The sequence below is a fragment of the Gallinula chloropus genome (genome assembly GCF_964237585.1).
Source record: "Gallinula chloropus genome assembly, chromosome: 3".
In the NCBI taxonomy this organism is placed as follows: Eukaryota; Metazoa; Chordata; class Aves; order Gruiformes; family Rallidae; genus Gallinula; species Gallinula chloropus.
Window position 1 is genome coordinate 6,573,723 of NC_140087.1, and position 18,916 is coordinate 6,592,638.

Sequence of the window (18,916 nt, forward strand, 5' to 3'; positions counted from 1 at the left end):
ACAGAGCTCCTGTGCACGTTTCTAAAGGACTTTGACCAGGTTTCTACTAGAGGGCAGTTATTGCTCCATCTTTATTTGCCTGTGTGGAAGCTCTTCTCACAAAGCATCCACGTTAGCAGAATAAGGAAATGCTGCTTTCTTTCCCCAGCACAAGGATTACTGGCCTCTTCCACAGCCTGCATAATCCTTGCCTTAGATGATTTGCTGTCGAATGGATGCTGGAAATTTCTACAAGAAATAACCTGCACGTATATCCTATGTCAGTTTCCTGAAAGAAGGGAGATTGACTTTCAGCACAGACTCATTTCACTCTGCTGCCTGTCGCTTGGTACTTCCTGAACACGCTGTGTAAAGGCTTCTCTGTCTTCAAGTAACTTCTCCATCCTGATTCTCTTTGGTTGTTCCTGTGTTCAGTAATAATAGTTAGGCTACCATGACATCTAGTGGATGGTAAAGGATTTTGGGCAAGACTTAAAAAATACTTTATCTAAAATGCTGAAATCCTAAAGAATAAAAAGAAGAATCATACTAAAGAGACGACAGAGGGTACCTGGAATGTGGTTCAGGATAAGGTTTTATATCCCTCATGTGTAGCTATTTGTTGTTTTTCCAAAGGGACACCACTTTCTGCAGCTCTTGGAATCTTTTCCAAGTGTGCTGCCAGCTCTCAAATCTGTGGTCTGAATGAGACTCTGCTGCAGCTCATGGAGCCTCTCAGAGAAACAGGGGAGTCTGAGTTTCTGCCTAGATCCCGTGTCCATACACATCCTGCCACTCACTGCTCATTTAGAAGAACCAAGTGCTCCTGTATTCTAGGCAGGAAACCTGTGCTTTAACCAAGTCACAAACTATTGTACTTGGGCATGTGACTAGTTGTGTCATACAGAGTCCCTGCGGCCCTTGGGGGGGGAGTCTGTTGAGGCTGCTTCCCCCTGTGTCACAACTGTGTGTACCTCTTGATAAGAGCTGTCCTTACTCTGGGCTCCCTGTTCTGGGCAGAGATGTGATCCTGAGGATTGGTTGGTGTATCCACGTGGTTTGTTCTATCCACATCAGTCACTGTAGTTTTGTCTGAAGCTTGACAGTGAAAACAAATCCCCAAAGCTGAGCAATACTCACTCTTTTTCTGAGCTTTTAGTTGTGTCGAGCTCATTCAGCCCGTACCATACTCCCAATTACTTTACTCTTTGTTGAAAAAATCCTGAATGTAACTGAGGAAATTCATTAAAGACCATTTACAATCAAGAGCTACTCAGCAATACAAACAAAAGCAACAGAATAAATCAGATTTCCAAGTGTTTTCAGTCAGATACAGTAGGAATGCTAAAAACTGTTGGCTTTGTTGCTCTTATAAAGAACAGATGTTTACTGGACGTGGTAAGATTTTAATCTCTTTGGTTTCTTCATTTCATTTTTTTCTCCCATGATGTTGTGCTTGCTTGAATTTAAAAATACATCTAGGCTGATGTTTGAAATTACAGTTCTTTATATCCAAAGAAGTTTGTCTATCTGATTGTAACTGCTAATTGGGATTTAATATTACCAGGCTTTGTTTGGCAGTGTTTGAATTAGTAAATCTGGATAAGACTGAGAGTTTTTAATTCTACCTGTCAAGGGAAGAACATTTAATTCTTAGTATAGTATGTAATTAATGATGCATGAGTCAGGAAAGAGTTTAATTTTATATTTAGAGTAAAGTTTACACTTCTAAAAGGGGTAAATAGAAATCTAAGCCAAATCCAACAGCATCACCATTCCCCAAATAAATTTTTAATACTATATCTTTATGTGTTTTTCCCTTAAATGTAACATAAAGACTCAGGAAAGAATCTAGTTTTAAAACAAAGCTCTTAGCCTCTTTGCTGCAGATGATAGTTTCTCAGACTGCTTTTACATGAATTCAAGTCCAATGAAAGCAGTTTGGACCCTGGGAGGAAAGAGAGAACTTACTAGGTAGGAAAATTTTGTTTGAGATTCAGCAAATGAATAAATTTCTAGATTAAGGGCACTTCCTGACAGGTACCTCTTTGCTCCAGGAAGGATTAGCCAAGGTGCATATAGAATCTTTAAAATCCTGACAGCATTATGTCAAATAAATGAAATGAAGCTCTAGTACCATTCCAAAGACTTGATAAATTATCAGGAGATTAAAGTGATGCTCTTCTCCCCTGACCACTGAACCTACAGTTCATCATATTTAAAAGCATGTAGTCAAGATCCAAACAGGTAAAAATGTCAGGCTACCTAAGGATTTTATAGCAAATTGATAGACTCCTGCAACTGGAAAAGAGAAGAGCTCTGTCTTTTTAAAGCAACAGGATAGATACCCTACTTTGTGATAGCCTGGACATGATGCCTTCATGCAGGGTTGCTACAGAAACAGGAGGAAATCGGAACCAACTGGATTCCAGAGATAAGATGCATTTCAGAACACCTTACATACACACCCTTCACTTCCCTCAATAGAAAATGGTTGGGTTTTGAGAACAGAAAGTGTCTCTAAATCCTGACTTTTCTTACCAGCTGGGTGGGGGAGGGGGCATACTTTGATGCAGCCTTTTCATTCCTGGCATGTCACAAGCCTCAAGCCAAGTACAAAACGTTGTAATAGGAAACAGCTGCTTTCCAAATCTCTGCAGAGTTATCTGCTGCATAAGCACTGTGCAGTCAGAAGCAGCACATCTGCTGACAAATCAGTCTTTCTCTTCAAACTGAAAACGTATTTCGAGGGAGAGTTTTGGGTGGTGGTGGTTGTTGTTGCTGCTGTTACCTGGATAAAATGGACTTATGCCAAAGGTCCTTTCTGCTTCTTCAGTAGGCATCTCGGAAACCAATTTCTTTTACTAACATCTGATGAATGCACATAGGTTTTCCTCTTCAGAGAGGTCAACAGGTTTTATTGGAGGTCATTCTTCAAATGAGGCAGAGCCTGTGTAGTAATCTAGTTCTGCTTTCATGCAACACTTAGTTTGGACCTTCCTCAGTCTTGGGTATTACACAAGAATACTGCCAGCAGTATTTTGAAAATTCGGTAAAGTGGATACCAAAGTCAGGTCTTTACACAATTTGATGTTGAAATACCAGTGAGAAGAAGTGTTATGTAACTGACCTCTGGGTGATGTGAAGACTGATGCTGAAACTAAGTGTCAAGACTCTGTAATTTGGTTGAAAGTAACTTTTAGCCATGAGAAGTAATAAAGTCCGAGAACTTCCATACATCCAGTAAAGTCTTGTCCTGCAGGAAACAAAACATAGAGCTTAAGTCATCTTCTCCAGTCTTTGTTCCAGAATTGATTATATATAATATATAATTAAATAGGTTTGAATAGCAATACAGAATCACAAGGTTGGAAAAGACTTTTAAGATCGAGCCCAACCATACCTGTCCTCTACTAAACCATGTCCCTGAGCACCTCATCTACCCATGTTTTGATGAGTCACCATCCAGGGTTGATGACTCAACCACCTCCCTGGGCAGCCTGTTCCAATGCCCAATAACCATTGTGGTGAAGAATTTTTTCCTAATGTCTAATCTGAACCTGCTCTGGCACAGCTTGAGTCCGCTCCCCCTCATCCTATCAGCTGTTGCTTGGGTGAAGAGGCCAACACCCATCTCTCTACAACCTCTTTTCAAGTAATTGTAGGTAGTGATAAGGTCTCCCCTCAGCCTCCTCTTCTCTCTGCTCAACCAATCTGGCTTACTCCCTCTCTGACTGTTTTTCTGGCACATGGGGACAGTGGGTTCTTATGCCACCAGAATTTCCTTCTTGAAGAGAGTCCATCCCTCCTGGGCACCTTTGCCCTTATTGACTGTCCCATGGAACTTTATCAGCCAGCCTTCTGAATAGTCCAAAGCCTGCCCTGTGGAAGTCTAAGGTGGCATGGGCAACAAGTAAGTTCTACTTACTCCCATCCTCGCTTCTCCTAGAACTGAGAATTCTGTCATCTCATGATCACTGTGCCCCAGGCATCCTCCAACCATCACATCTCCCACTGGGCCTTCTGTGTTCACAAACAACAGCTCCCGCGGGGTGCCTTCCCTGGTTGGTTCACTCACCACTTGTGTCAGGAAGTCGTCTTCCACACACTCCAGGAACCTCATAGACTGTTTCCTCTCTGCTGTATTATACTTCCAGCAGACATCTGGTAAGTTGAAATCTCCCACAAGAATAAGGGCTAGCGATTGTGAGGCTTCTCACAGTTCTTTGTACAATAACTCATCAGCCTCATCCTTCTGGCTGGGTGGTCTATAGCAGATTCCCACCACAGTATCTGCCTTATTCCATGCTCCTCTGATTTTTACCCATAGCCATTCAACCCTGTCATCAACCCTTCAAGCTCAAGGCTATCAAAACACTCCCTAACATAGAGGGCTACCCCACCTCCTCTCCTTCCTCACCTGCTCCACCTGAAGAGTTTGTAGCCAACCACAGCAGCACTCCAGTTACATGAGTCATCCCACCATGTTTCTGTGATGGCAATTGTGTCATAGTCACCTTGTCTTACAATAACCTCTAGTTCCTCTTGTTTGTTGCCTGTGCTGTGTGCATTGATGTAGATGCACTTCAGCTGGGCTGTTGATCCCACCACACTCCTAAGGGGAATAGTCTCACTTCCTAACTGACTGCTGAGTTTTCTAACTCATCAGTGGTAGACTGAGGGGTCACTGCCAGCACACCATCCCTCAGACAATGGAGTGCCATTCACATGCTCTTTCCTGACAAGCCTGTGTTTTTTTCCCTCTCCCCCTCTGCATCTAGTTTAAAGCTCTATTAATGAGCCCTGCTGGATTCTTAGACATCATCCTTTTGCCCCTTGAGGACAAGTGCACCCCATCCTTTGCTAGCAAGCCTGGTGATGTGCCAGTCAAAGGACAAAGATGCCAAAATTTTGCTCTTCACACAGACTTCCAGTCTCATAAAGTGCTTATGTATTTCAAGTTTTGTTAAAGAGCTGTATTTACTATACAGTCAACATTACTGTGTGTGTTATAGAACACATGGGAACGTCAAATATATTAGTTCAACTTAATTAAAAAGCAACATTTTTTTTCACTCTGTGCATCATCTTTTTGCCAATAAGATCTGATTATTCTGTAGTTGGGAGAGGGGATAATTACAGTTCTTCTGCTCCAGTTGTAAAGTCTAAATATTTCTTGGTTGTACTACAGTGGTGCCTCAGTAAGGCTATGAAAGTTAAGTCCCAAATGTTCTAGAAAGTCAGCATTTAAATAGCAAGAGATCGCTTCTTGTCTTAACAGCTTCCCCCCAAAACAAACCAGACTGATGGGAGAGGAAGCACAGAAGAAAAAGGTGGATTCGTTCAGCTTGGCATCTTCAAATCCCTGTGTTGAAATCAGTGTCTTGTCTGCTGAAGGATGATGCCTCCTACTGATGATGCCTGGCACAAAAAACTGTTGCTTGTTGCTCTAGAATTTTAAGAGAATGTTGGATATTCCACAATAATATATTTTTTATGTTGTGCTGCCTTCTAGATCAAGGATAGTGACTAATTATTTATTCTTTTTGTATTTTGACAAAGTGTTATCTAAAAGTTCCCAACTCTAGGCTTCCAAGCTGGTGTCAAAATACCAGCAGTCTCCTGGAGAAAGCCCTCATCTTGGCTGACCTGTGCCACAAGGAGAAACAGGTCATGCTGGACCTGAGATTGCTCTCCCTTCATTTCTGAAGACTTGTGTGGGGGTGCCTAGCTACACCATTCATCTACATCTGTACACAGGCATATTTTCAAAATAGATATAGATGAATGATGTATGTGACTTGTATCATCAATAACATTTCATACAGAACATTTATGTGGTGGTGTATTTGGTTTTTGCTTTCCACTAGCAATCAACACTGGTGTAAGTGGTACGTAAAGTCACTTTTTGCTGGAGACTTTTAGGAAGAGTCTTTCATGTACCCATCTCACGGTGAATTTTAAGACAAATAAAATAAGTCTTTTAATATAAACATGTTTTCATTTCAGACTAACCTCATTTTCTGCCCTTTAGCAGAGAAATCTGATCTTTAATATTAGGCATTTAATGTGCTCGTGAGGTTTCAGAGACACAGCTGGCTGTTGGTTGAGACCTCACCTAATATCTTTTCTAAAAGCAATGAGAATTGGTACACTTAATGATTGCTTGCCAAAATTATTTGCCATAATTTCTATAGTGTTCAGCTCTGTAACATATGAGTATATAGTGACATTGTGTTGAAGAGAGATTGTGATCCTGTCTGTGCAGGACAAGGCAGGAAAACACATCATTCTGTTGTACGCTCAGTAGTTTGTATACTCGGTCAAAGCAACGTGTTCACATTGTTTTCCAGATAGTGTTCCCTGATCACATTATAATTAATGTTCTGTGTTTTACTCTCCCTTACCCCTTTTTTCTTTTACTTAGTTGATTTCTGAATGTTTCCCTTTATTCCTGTGATCTTTTCTTCATAGCGGCACTGTCTGGGTGAAGCTTTGCATAAATCTATCAGCAATGTAAGTGACTGGCACTTACAGCTCGTAAACCAGGGCATGCTTGCACTAATCACCCTGCATCTCCTGTGGTGCTGCTTTAGAGCTTCAGCCTGTGAAACAGAATACGTGGTGCTATTTGGGAGGAGAGCGTTTGTCTCTAGTTACCAAAAGCTTGTGTGCTGCATCCCTTCATCTGTGTACCTGTGCCCATCACTGGACATCAAGCGCTGCGTACGTGGTCATAACCTAAAGCAACGTTTTGTGTGTCATCCTTCAAGCCAGCCAGCCTGTGGACAGTGTGTATCGCAGAGCTTCCTACCAAGCATGTGAGATTGATGCTGGATTATATCTCGTTTGCAGTTTTGCAGTGCAAGTCATACCTGCAGCCAAAATATTCTTCCATTTGTTATTTTTTTTTAATTTTTAAAATTCTAACCAATGTTTTTACTGTGCTGAAAACCTTGGGTAAATGCATTGAGAGTTCAGAAGCACAGCGTTCAGAGCTGTTATCTTTTGAGTCCTCAGTACAGGAGTATACAGCAGGGATGCTCTGAAGACATACAAATGGAGGCACTAGCATCTTTACAAATGTGTCCTCAAGGATGTCACTGTAGTTCCTGAATCATCAAAATAATGTTTGAAATTATGTACCCTACTAAAAATAACACTGAGAGTTTAAATATTGATGTGCTTTCAACAACAACAAAAAATATGAGAAGGTTAGTTAAAATCCTTTAATCCCCATTGTCCTTTAATTTCTGTAAAGTCTACTGGTGCAAATAGGGATCTCCAGAGACTGACTCATTTCAGGCTGGGGCTCTGCAGTCACTTTAACCTGGTGCAACTGTGAACTGCTCTTGAGAAGAGAATTGCTGATAGCTTTAAAGATGGATTCCTGGGCAGATGTTAGACTTCTCTTGGGCATCTCAATGTCATGGTTTAACCTGTCCAGCAACTGAGCCCCACACAGTCGCTCACTCAGTCCGCCCCTGTTGGGATAGGGGGAAGAGAATCAGAAAAGTAACAGTGCAAAACCTTGTGGGCTGAGATAAAGACAGTTTAATAGGTAAAGCAAAAGTCTTGTGTGCAGGCAAGGCAAACAAGGGATTCATTCCCTGCTCTCCCTGGGCAGGCAGGTGTTCAGCCATCCCCAGGACAGCAGGGCTCCATCATATGAAATAGTGACTTGGGAAGACAAATGTCATCACTCCCAACATCTCCCCTTCTTCCTTCCCCCATCTGTATATGCTGATCATGATGTCATATGGTATGGATTATCCTTGTGGTCAGTTGGGGTCAGCTGTCCCAGCTGTGTCCCCTCCCAGCGCCTTGTGCACCCCCAGCCTCCTTGCTGGTGGGTGGGGTGAGCAGCAGCAAAGTCCTTGGCTCTGTGTAAGCGCTGCTCAGCAGTGACTAAAACATCCCTGTGTTACAACACTGTTTCTAGCACAAATCCAAACCACAGCCTTGTACTGCCTACTATGAAGAAAATAAACTCTATCCCAACCCAAAGCAGCTCACTCACTTAAAATGATTTCTGCATTTCAGAGAAAGAAATGAAAATTGTTTTGCCCTTAGTTCATGTGAAAAATGTTCATAAATGATACACTGAGAATTACCAGAGTTTGGAGGAGAAACAGATTTAACTTCAAGCCCCACATTTTTTGGTGGTTTGGTTTGGGTTGGGTTTTTTTTGCCTGTCTTTTGGCTGAGATACTGTGGTCAACTCCACTTGGATGTTATCGTGAAAGGCTTTGTAGAGTAAGGTGATTAAATTACCCAAGGTCTGCTGCAGGACTGAGCAGGACTCCCCCTAGAACTCCACTTCTTAGTGGCCATGGTGAACTGGACCGGGTGAGAAACCTGAGGGACAGAAACATGGTGAAAGGAGCAGGAGTGGACAGAACATCTGTCCAGTATCTCTGTTTCTGCCACAGACTCTCAGAGGAAGAAGAGGAGGTTGTGAGTATAAAAATTGTGGGATTTCTTTCATATGTGATTTTCAAGCAGTAATTTGTGTAGAGTTCCCACCTAGTGCCAAACGTTGGATTGAGTGACCTCTTAAGGCTATCCTCAGTGCCTAACTGCACAATCCTATGACGCTAAAAATGGAGTTGGGATGAGGAAAAAGAGCAAAGAGGGAAGGAGTAGGGGGACAGATATTGGGGTGTGGGATGGGTGGAAGACAAGGAGTAGGTGGACAAGTCACAGTAGCAGTCTCAGGGAAAAACCACAACCCCCTATCAAGCCTGAGAGATGAAAATTCAGAGCTGGTCATGCTGGCTGTAGCAGGGTGAAGAATGATAGAGTAGCTGTAAAAAGCCAAGGGACTTGGCACTAAAATAGCAGGTGCAATTCAGTGTGGATGAGTGCAGTGTGATATGCAAGGAAAAAAATCAATTGTGTCTTCCCATGTAAAATGAGGAACCTTACCTTGACCTGTTACAGCTTGAGAGTAGGTTTGGGGACTATGATATATAATTCCATTAAAATGTCCCTTCAGTGCTCAGTCAGAGTCAGAAAGGCATATAAAATATTAGGAAAATATAGGAGATAAACAGAGAACGTGTACAACCGTGTTAACCGCTATATGAAACCAGATTTTACCTTAATTTTAAATATTATATGCTGGGGGTTTTATTATATGTTCTTTTTTTAATCTTAAAAAAAGAAATAAAGAGGCAAAAGTATGAGAAATGTGAGGATGGCTATGAAACAGCTTTCATACAAGGAGGCACTCATTTAGGCTCAGTTTAGTATGGAAGAGGGTGTAAGGAGGGAAATGATGGGCATTTATAGAAACATGAGTAGAACAGAGTGAAGGACAAGGGAACTTCTTTTGACTCCTTTCCATTACAAGTATGAGCAGCCATTCTGTCAACTTGCCACGGGATACTGTGTATGCTAAAAGCTTTTACGGATTCAGATAGCAGTTGTACTTAATATTTCCTCTGTGAATTTGCCCCAGAAATACCTCTTCTGGTTTAAGAAAGATTACTGGATGCTGGTAGGCTTTGAGGCCCAGATCCCTACGTTTATGCCTTGGCCTTGTTCTCCCTGGGTAACCCAGGTTGAGCATTTCTGGCAGCAGAACAGGAGATGAAACAAATGTCTGGCCTGAGACTGCACAGTTTGTAAGTGGCATTTATATTTAGTGTAAAGGTACTTACACTACATGAATAGTTCAAAGTAAAGAATGTAGTATAGGCCTTCACCATACTCCTTTAATTGTACCTGATCTGTTTCAAAGGTATCTGAGGTAAAATAGAGTTGATAGAGTAAATTTAGAAGGTAGAGTGTATGTGCCCAGACACAAAGACCTGGTGAATTTTAAATGCAAGAAGTCATGCTCATTCCATTAAATTAATTTGCTTGTTTTGTTTTAGTGCTAATTTTAATTTATCTATAGCTTTCTTCTTTCAAATCTGCTCAAGCTGTGTCCTTTTGAAAAAAAAAAAGACAAACCCCCCCAAAAAACCTCCATGTTTGACAATACTGTTCATGCTGCAAATTGTCCTTGGTGTGCTGCTATTAATGTTTTGTTAAGCGGTGGGTTTTAATGTCCTGTAAATCAATACATTGATGTGCAATGTCGTTGCTAATTTGTCGTAATTAAGATGTGCTGAATTGAATGACACTATCAGACTTTCCTTTATAATTCAATGCTATGTAATGCTCCAAGGCTTTTAAAATATCCTTAACTGATTTAAATTCTGTGTCACATGGCAATTTTGGTTTTCCTTCCTTTGAGTCACTGTAGCAAAAACCTCCTTTGGTTAAATCTTGTTCCAGAACTGGAGGGTCTCTCTCTTGGTTTTGGCTCTAAAGGGAAGACAGATTTAGTACTTTCAGTCTGGAAAGATGCTATCTGATGGGAGGAGCCAAGTACATTATTGTAAAAAGAAAATGGGACTTTTTCAGGGAGTTCAGTGTACTTTAATGCATTTAAATGCTTGCTGGGTGAAAAGCATTGTTTGTCAAATCAGGTATTTCTAAGCAAATGAATGTTTGTGACTCAGATTGCTTAGAATTTATGTCTTGAAAACCAGCAGAAGAATCATTCTCACAGTATTGCCAAGCTAACAAATAAAGCTCTGAGTGTGCAGGGGGAATCCATCAAGTGTAACATTTACCTTGTGATGCAGAGTGGCATTCTACCTTTTCTTTATGAATGAGAAAACCACCAGTAAGATAGGACCGTATCATATCAAAAGATACAAAAATCAATCCACCTAGATGTCACAGGCTGCCCTCCCCTATCAACTGCAGGATTTTCCCTGCAGAACTGATGGGACGTTCCCCTGAAGAACAGCTTATCTTATGGATTGAATGTTTGCTTCAGACCTCGATAGTGTCATTTTTATTGATCCTTCTACAAACCAGGAAGCGAATTCCCATAATTCAGCCATGAAAAATCACGTTAGAGGTAGTGCTGTAGTATGAACTGGCAGATGTGATAACCCTTACAAACCTATTGCAGTGTAACTGCTGTATCTCTGAGATATAAAATTAACAGCAAATTCAGTAGATGGATGACATTGCTTGTCTGTCTTTTAGTTAATGTTCTGGCTCTAAAATTTTGATTTTTTTCCTTCTTTTGAATGTTTTTGTCAGATTTGATGTTAGTACTAATGACTAATGGATGTTTGCTGTTCTGTTGTGGGTTAGATCTCCTTACTGAAGCAGAATCTGGAGATGCAGCTTTCCCAGTCACAGAGCTCTTTGCAACAGCTACAAGCCCAGTTCAGTCAGGAGCGACAGCGGCTGACTCAGGAGATCCAGGAATTAGAAGAGGAGCATCAGCAAAGGCACAAGTCGCTTCAGGAGGCTCACATCCTTGCGTTTCAAAACATGGAAGAAACAAAAGAGCAGGAACAAAAGGCATGTTCACATGGATATTCCAACTCATGTAGAGAATGTTGGTATTTTAGCCATATTTATGTGCACAGCTGGAATTAGTAAAGGAAAGTGTCTGCACAGCTAGTCCATTTCCTTTTCAGCTGATGTCTTAGAGTAACAATTCTATCCAGATAAACATAATTAATACATACTGAAAATCATATCTAATATTGGAGTTGTTTCATGTCTTGCTCGACCACTATGTGGATAAATATGAAGGTATCTGTATGTAAAATTATTATCAACACACATGCTTTTTAAAGTAGTTTGGCATCATTATCCATAATATTATATTCTAGTTTTGATTTGGCATAGGATGCTCTGTATTTTCTGTTATAGTTACCTATTCTTGCATATGTTTTCTGTCCTGTCAGTTGACTCCTTTTATAACATAGATTACATTTTCATTATCTTACAATTTGTATAAACTCCATTCTGCAATTGCAAGGTAATTTTCATGGCCAGAACAATGGCACACCTAAGATTTTTTTAAAACCTTGTCTAAAACCAGCTTTAAGATTGACATTTTGGCAGTGCATGGTACTTGGTAGGGTGTGGGTCTAGTTTATTATTTTTTGAATTCAGATCTAGGGAGTGCCATTGCAAGCAAGTTTTCCACTGTCCCCACTTAATGTGCTTTGGTTCAGAACATAGACTGGTTTTAGAGCACGCATGGTGGGAGGGTTTTGCTCAAGAGGAAATGGGAAGATGTGCACCAGGAACATTATGCTTCACACACTTCAAGAGAGAATAAACGTGGGTGTCAGCGGGGAGCAAAAATCCCCATATGTGCATTGCGTGCACACTATAAACCCAGCTCTGGATGTGCATCTTACCACATTGCTTGCTGGTACAAATACATCCACAGGTTGTGGGGTTTTTTTCTCTTTTCCAGCAGTGAACTGAACAGTGCATGTGATCTTGCTAACAATCAGCCACTGGGGAAAAAACCCTAATAGGGTAACTTAGTGAGAGAAGAAAACATGAGCAGTATTACTGCATTTGTTTTTTAATTTCTAGTGTAAGCCAGTGCCTGCTTCTTGTGGCCAGTTGTCTATTGTTCAGTATTTTGTAAATTCCCTAAGCTGGTATAGAATTAATTTTGCCAGTTTTTATTTTATAGGAATTAGAAGAACGTTTACAACAGAAACACTCAGAAGAACTCCAGGCGCTGAAAGAAACACATAAACAAGCCATGGAAGGTTTTAAATTGGAGATGGAACAGGAACTCCAGACCCTACGATTTGAGCTGGAGGATGAAGGAAAAGCTATGTTAGGTATCCTATTAAAAATATTTGCAAACAGGTCCAAACCCATCATTTCTACTCACACAAAGATAACGTGCAGATACATGTATGTACGTGTATGAGAGTTGTAACACCACAGTGTATCTCAGAGTCATTCAATGTTCACCTAGCCATTCCTGTTAAAATCAGGGTGAGCTTTAACAGGTAAGCCCAAACTGTTCATGTTTGAAGTCTTACCCATAATGTTGTCTGGAAGGAGTAAGTGACTAAAATTCATGATGGAAAATGAAATAGAATGACAGGAGAGTTGCAGAGCTGACACAAACAGTGTGTGTTATGTCAGCAGCAATATTTGATGGAGCAGGGCTGTTATTGTTAATTAATGTAAACATTTGCAAATCAGATTTTCTTTCTGTTCATGGCAACCAGCTTCTTTGCGCTCAGAGCTAAATCATCAACACGCAGCAGCAATTGACCAGCTAAGGCACAACCATCAACAAGAACTGATAGCTGCCAAAATGGAGCTTGAAAGAAGCATAGAACTCTGCAGGCGACAGGTAGGAGGCATTGCTGGCAACTGACTGGGAAATTGCATTATTGGTATTCATTTTCTCTCAGCTGGAGGCAGGAACTGTTGGGAACAATCAACAAATGTGTAATCCTTCCAAGTCAGCCAGCACCAGCAGATGATGTTTCCCTGCCAGTTTAGCTAAACTTGCTTGGTTAGCTTGTTCTTCCTTCAGCAAGCTTCACTGGAAACCCATAAAGGCTCTGGTATCAGGGCAGTTTCCTCTTGGAATTGTGCAGCCATCTGGGAGTGTGCTGGCTTGGCTTGGGAGGAAAGTGCTGACTCTTGCAAAATTCTGCTTGTCCTCAGCTGTCAATGGGACTTACAAAGGGAAAAGTGAATGCTTCTTTCCAAAACTGGAAAGAAGAAATGGTTGCTTAAAACCAAATGATTGCTGCAAATATAAGAGTGTGTTAGTATCAGTATCTTTTTATCTTCAGGAGCCAAACTGAAACAGGTAAAATAGCATCTACAGAAGCAGAGAAGATATAACAGCTTGAGACTCTTTCTAAAAAAAACCCATTAAAAACAATCTCCCCTCAAAAAAACCCCAAACAACCCAACCAAAAAAACCCCAAAACCAACAAACCCCAAATCTTAAAGTTAGTGTGGACTACTTGCACTTTCAGCAGCCAACTAATTAATTCACTTTTCTCTTTCATTTTTAATTTTATGTACAATGCAGTAGTAACTAAAAATTCAAAGCCTGATCTCTGTAGTAAGGAAGTCAGACTCCTGGAAATAAGAGGACTAGAAAATTACTTCTTTATTTGCCTATAGGGGAGGCTCTTTGGGATTGATTTACTGGTATCAGTAGTTTAGAGCTATGTTAACAGAGTTTTAGAACGATTTTTAGAATGATGTTAACAGAGGAAGCAGGTTTAGATGGATATGGCCTTTACAATAAAACCAGAGACAGTCAAAGACGTGCCCTCCTTCCTCTCTTCCTTGCAGGGTTAAAAGTGTGAGCACTGGAGGCGTGAGCGTGGTGCTGTCACCAGTGAACAAAAACATGCAGGATTTAGGAGGACATCGTTTCAGTTGTGTGTTGTTTAAGCTGAGAGTGGGACACCTAAAGGAGGAAAAAAAAAAGCTTAAATTACAAGAGCAAGTGTTTGATCCAGCCAAATGCCATGTACTGTTGGCCTCGGTACAATGATCTGCTAAGCATGAGCCTCAGTTGTACCGAGGGCAAAGCAATTAGTTGTGTTTGCCTGTGTGAGCCTGCCCACCAGTTCACAGCATCAGGGCTGGACTAAATGCAGAGAGGTCTGAGCAGGGTGATTACATTTGCCACTTGTTGAAATATTTAAATATGCAGGTAGAAGCTTTTCACTGCTCTTAACTTTCCGTAGGGAAGTAAAGGGTTATTTTGAAAGATCTATTCTTAAAGATGCCCTATAAAATTTGTGCATTAGGATGTATTTGTATTTCTTAGATGCACAAAGGCACAAATAACAGTTAAAACCACTTCAAAATACCTGCTGATTTTCTGTCTGTGCAAACTGTGTGGTCATAAGTTATTGTGAAACTCTCTAAGAAGTGGAATAGATGGAAAACTCTGAAAAAGGTTGATTTTATTACAGATGTTTTCTAAACTGAGGAGAAGCATTATAAAAACCACTGGGAAGGGTTCCAGATGTGTTTCCCAGATGTTAAATTCATTGGGGGGGGTTATTTTATTAATTTATTGTACACTATCAATATTATATAAAGTATTCAGCTTGTATTCTGCTGTGAAATATTTATGACCCTTATATGTAGGTGGTAGGAAACTCTTAAATCACTGTGTTCATCAGTGCAGGGTGTACATCTTGAGCTCTTTTGTCCTGTTGTATGGGGCTGTAATGGGAAAAACAGTTTCTTTAGAGTGTACATTGAAGAGGTAGAACACACTAAATGCCCATGTCCCCCTGGTTCTGATATTGGCAGGTATCAGGTGTTTGGTTGTAGGGGTGGGCAGAAGGCAAATGTAATGAACTACACAAACTTTTAACAAGCACTTACAACAGGTTTTAATACTTTCTCACAAATGGAAATCATTTGTTAAGTAACTTTGATCTCTTCTTTATTTCTAATTAGTTCTAATTATAATTTGTGCCAGCATCAAAAATGGGGAAAATCATGTATTGAATGGGAAATTCTGCCCAGCTGTTACCTTCCACAGGCAAGTAGGGTGCTCCTGAGAGACAAGTGTTTCTGAAAACACATTTTTGCTGCTGGTTCTGTCGTAGGAGAAAGAATTTTTATGCCGAATATCAGATCTACAAGATGAGCTGAGACACAGAGATCATCATATAGCTGAGCTGGACAAAGAGATTCTGCATCTTCATGAAAATATAAGTGCACTGACCAAGGAATTAGAGTTTAAAGGGAAAGAAGTTCTTAGAATACGCAGTGAATCCAACCAACAGATCAGGTATGAATTCTTCCGCTCTGAACTCCAATGTGTGTTACTTCACGTATTGCTTGACTTAAGGAATTTTACCATTTGCAGCTTTAATTTATCCTCTTAATCAAGTGATATTATATATAATTTAGTTGTCATTAGCCACGCCCACTACTAGTGAAGCTTGTGAATATTACCATACAGTTAAGCTGCATTTCAGAGATTCATTTTGGTGTATTCTAGTGACAGTCCACTCAAGTGTTAGCTTTTCCAGGTTGGTTTTTTTTCATTCTTTACGTTTGTTTATTTAAAAAAGCATTAAAGGAGATGCATTTTTCCATGAAATAAGCTAGAAGATTGGAGGACAGCAAGTAGTGGGTTTTGATGAATCAGTAATTCATTCTGTGTTGTCTGATACTGTGTAGAAGCCGTTAGAAGCATGGCAGAAAAGCATGATGAACAAATGAGTCTGATTTTAGAATAACTCTCTTTTTAACAAAAAATAAACTAAACAGGGTGCATGAGCAAGATTTAAGCAAGAAACATGAGAAAGAGCTGGATGTCTTGACAGCAGATCACATCAGAGAGAAACAAAGCATGCTGGCAGATTTTAATAAGACCCAAGAGCTGCTCAAGGAAATTAATTCAGCTTTACAAATTTCGTAAGTTTTGTTGCATTCAAAAATTGTGTATGTAGCTGCGTTTGAATGAATAGTTCATTCTGGTGTCCATAAGTTGCTGAAGATGTTGCAGAGATGCAGACATGAAAGACCACCATCAGGTATGGGGCCTGATCTTGCATTCTTTAGGCAACACGGTTCCGTAAACTTTCAGGGAATTCAATGAGACGAATTCTTCAGTATTTGAGACCATAAAATTTCAAGTAGGAAAGAGGGTAAATTTGTGCAGGTCTTAGAAAATCTTTACACATCTCTTTGGAGAACACAAGAATTTCTGCAACAAGTTTATGAACAGCCCAATATTTGCTATTAAGAAGTCATCACGTGAGTGATGCAGATGTTTTCAGGTTTGCTAAGGTAAGACTAGTGTCTGAAACTGATTGGATGAGTAAAACAGTAACAGAATACTGGGGAGTGTCTCTGAGTCACAGTGCCAACTGGGGGTAGACCACCTCTGGGCAGAAGCGGTGTTAGGAGTGTGTTGTCTAACCAGTGTTTTCCTGTCTTCCACATCCTTCAGTCTTTCTCTGTGTGTGGTGTAACCTATTTGGTCAGGGGTTCTGACCGAGGTTTCATAGTGCATTGAGGGCTTCCTGACACAGAGTTCTCATTGAGGGATTTGTATTTGCAGCACAAAAGATTTTTGGCAAAGAAAATAATTGGTTCTAGGTATACAATAAGAATTTTTTTAAAGTATCAATTAAAAATGCACAATAAAGCCCAAATCCATCTAATGCTTTCTTGACAAAAAGCACTCAGAAATTGTCTTCAAATAAGATAGGTGTAAAATTCTAGTTCTTACTCCTTTTTAATCATCCACATGCACAGTCCTGTGCCTTGATAAACATGGTAACTTGCCAAGGTATAGTAAGTTACTACATTAGTAAACTACCTGCTGTTCACTGCTTTCACCGTGTAGGAGAAACATGCTGATGATCAGTCACCAGAGCAAGGTTTTAGAACCACTTACCCTGACTTTTTCTCCCATGAAGTTATTTGGTTTTCACTGTCCTGAAATTTTCTGAGCTGGTTAGTTCCCTACTCCTGGGTCTTGCTCAACTTTGAGCTGCGAGGAAGCGGCTGTTGGCCTAAAGACAGCAAACATTATCCAGGGTGCCCTGACCTGGCTTCCACTGAAGTGAGGAGCTGGCAAAGGAAGAAACTATTTAAAAAAATAAACCCAGAAGAGTTTTATGCTGCTACTTCTTAAGTAACTGTTTTCAGGTTTGGCCTCACCTAAAGCATGGTCTTGTGAACATTTATGAAACGGAGAAGCAATCCTACAGTAATTAGGAGTGGGTATCATTAATTAGGCTCTACAGCTAGAGTTTTTAAATTACACATTCTCTCTTTGAAACAGAAAGAAAAAAAATATGTATTTCTTTGAAATACCTGAAAATGACAGGACAGCTGTGTGTAACTGTGTGCTGTACTCTGGGGATCTGTACCCAACAGCTTAACCCAGCATCAAGTGTATACACAGAAATGGAGCCAGCTGAGCATCTTGCTGTTCTGCTGAGTCAAAGTCCTTGTCTGTAAATGAAAACAGTCACGTTGTTCACACTCAGAGTGTTTTATGTAAATACATTATGTAATCACCTCAGATTAAGCACCAGTTATTTTAAGGTTATAAATATAGTTTAACATGAACTGTTTTTTCAGATGTGACTCCAAGTAGAAATCAGATAGCTGCTTCTGAAAGGAAAGTGTTTCTCTCAAGTGAGACGTGATGTCTGCCCCCAGGTGTCTTGTGGAGTTAAGTCTGAGCTGACTTAGACACCTTAAATTCATAGATTTTTCTCAGGGATTGGGATATTATATTTTTTTCCAGTTTCTTTTCTATGAAGTTTGTTTAATTTCCTCAATCTGTCTGAAACTTGGTTCATTTACCAATGTGAGAGCTAAATACACATGACAAGTATTCTAGCTGTTGCCTTTGGAACAACGTTTGCATCGTGAGCATTGGACCTGCATTTCAGAGAGAGATGGTGATTTCAAACTGTCATGTCTTCACAACTCACTTGTTAAGAAGAAACAAGGAGATTTATGCAGTTAGTAGTACAATTCCTCTCTCAGTTGGCTTATTTCACTTCTCCTTTAATGCTTTCCCACCAAGCATTTCAAATTCCCTCCTATTTTTTCCCCCCAATGTTTATCAGTTGCTACATTTCTCTTAATCCAGATATCCTAATAGCCAAGTGTTACTGCTTTTCTTTTGCAGCTCATTCCTTTATTTCATCTCTAATGGTACTAAGTTGCATTTGTGGAGAGGAATTAATTACCTATTAGTCCTCACTGTTCTTGGATATCTCTGTCCCAGTATGTTCCACATGAACTGAGGAAGAGGACGGTGCCAGCCTTGTCGGTCTCTCCAATTTCTCTAGTATCACGAGCATGCATCTGTGTAAAGAGTAGTCATCTATGAAAAGAGCAATGATACTATTTTTCTCAGCAAGGGAGCGAATTGCCAGCTTTTAAAATTTACATTAATATTAAATACCGTGCACTGTAGTCCTTATATTTTACATAAGAATCAATCTCAGCTGTGTCTTCTGCAATTCGACTGCCCACACTACGGGTTTGAAAGCCTTGTCTTCAGTTTGACTTCCAAGAGGCCTTTTTTGAACACCTAGCACTGCATGCACAAGGAGGAGTTAGA

General features: G+C 40.3%; 1 protein-coding gene across 3 annotated transcripts in view; it reads left to right on the forward strand.

Annotated features, from left to right (window-relative positions):
* The window catches only part of FAM184A (family with sequence similarity 184 member A), a gene marked incomplete at both ends in the record, with an annotated part of 70,591 nt that overhangs the window by 44,987 nt on the left and 6,688 nt on the right, over positions 1-18,916 (forward strand). For 2 of the 3 annotated variants that reach the window (XM_084261992.1, XM_084261993.1), the window contains 4 exons: positions 11,143-11,355; positions 12,497-12,650; positions 13,050-13,177; positions 15,423-15,607. In XM_084261992.1, coding sequence (XP_084118118.1) covers positions 11,143-11,355; positions 12,497-12,650; positions 13,050-13,177; positions 15,423-15,607 — 680 coding nt within the window. Of the gene's footprint in view, positions 1-11,142; positions 11,356-12,496; positions 12,651-13,049; positions 13,178-15,422; positions 15,608-16,092; positions 16,240-18,916 lie in introns of all 3 variants that reach the window. The other variant, XM_084261991.1, reaches the window with a different exon arrangement.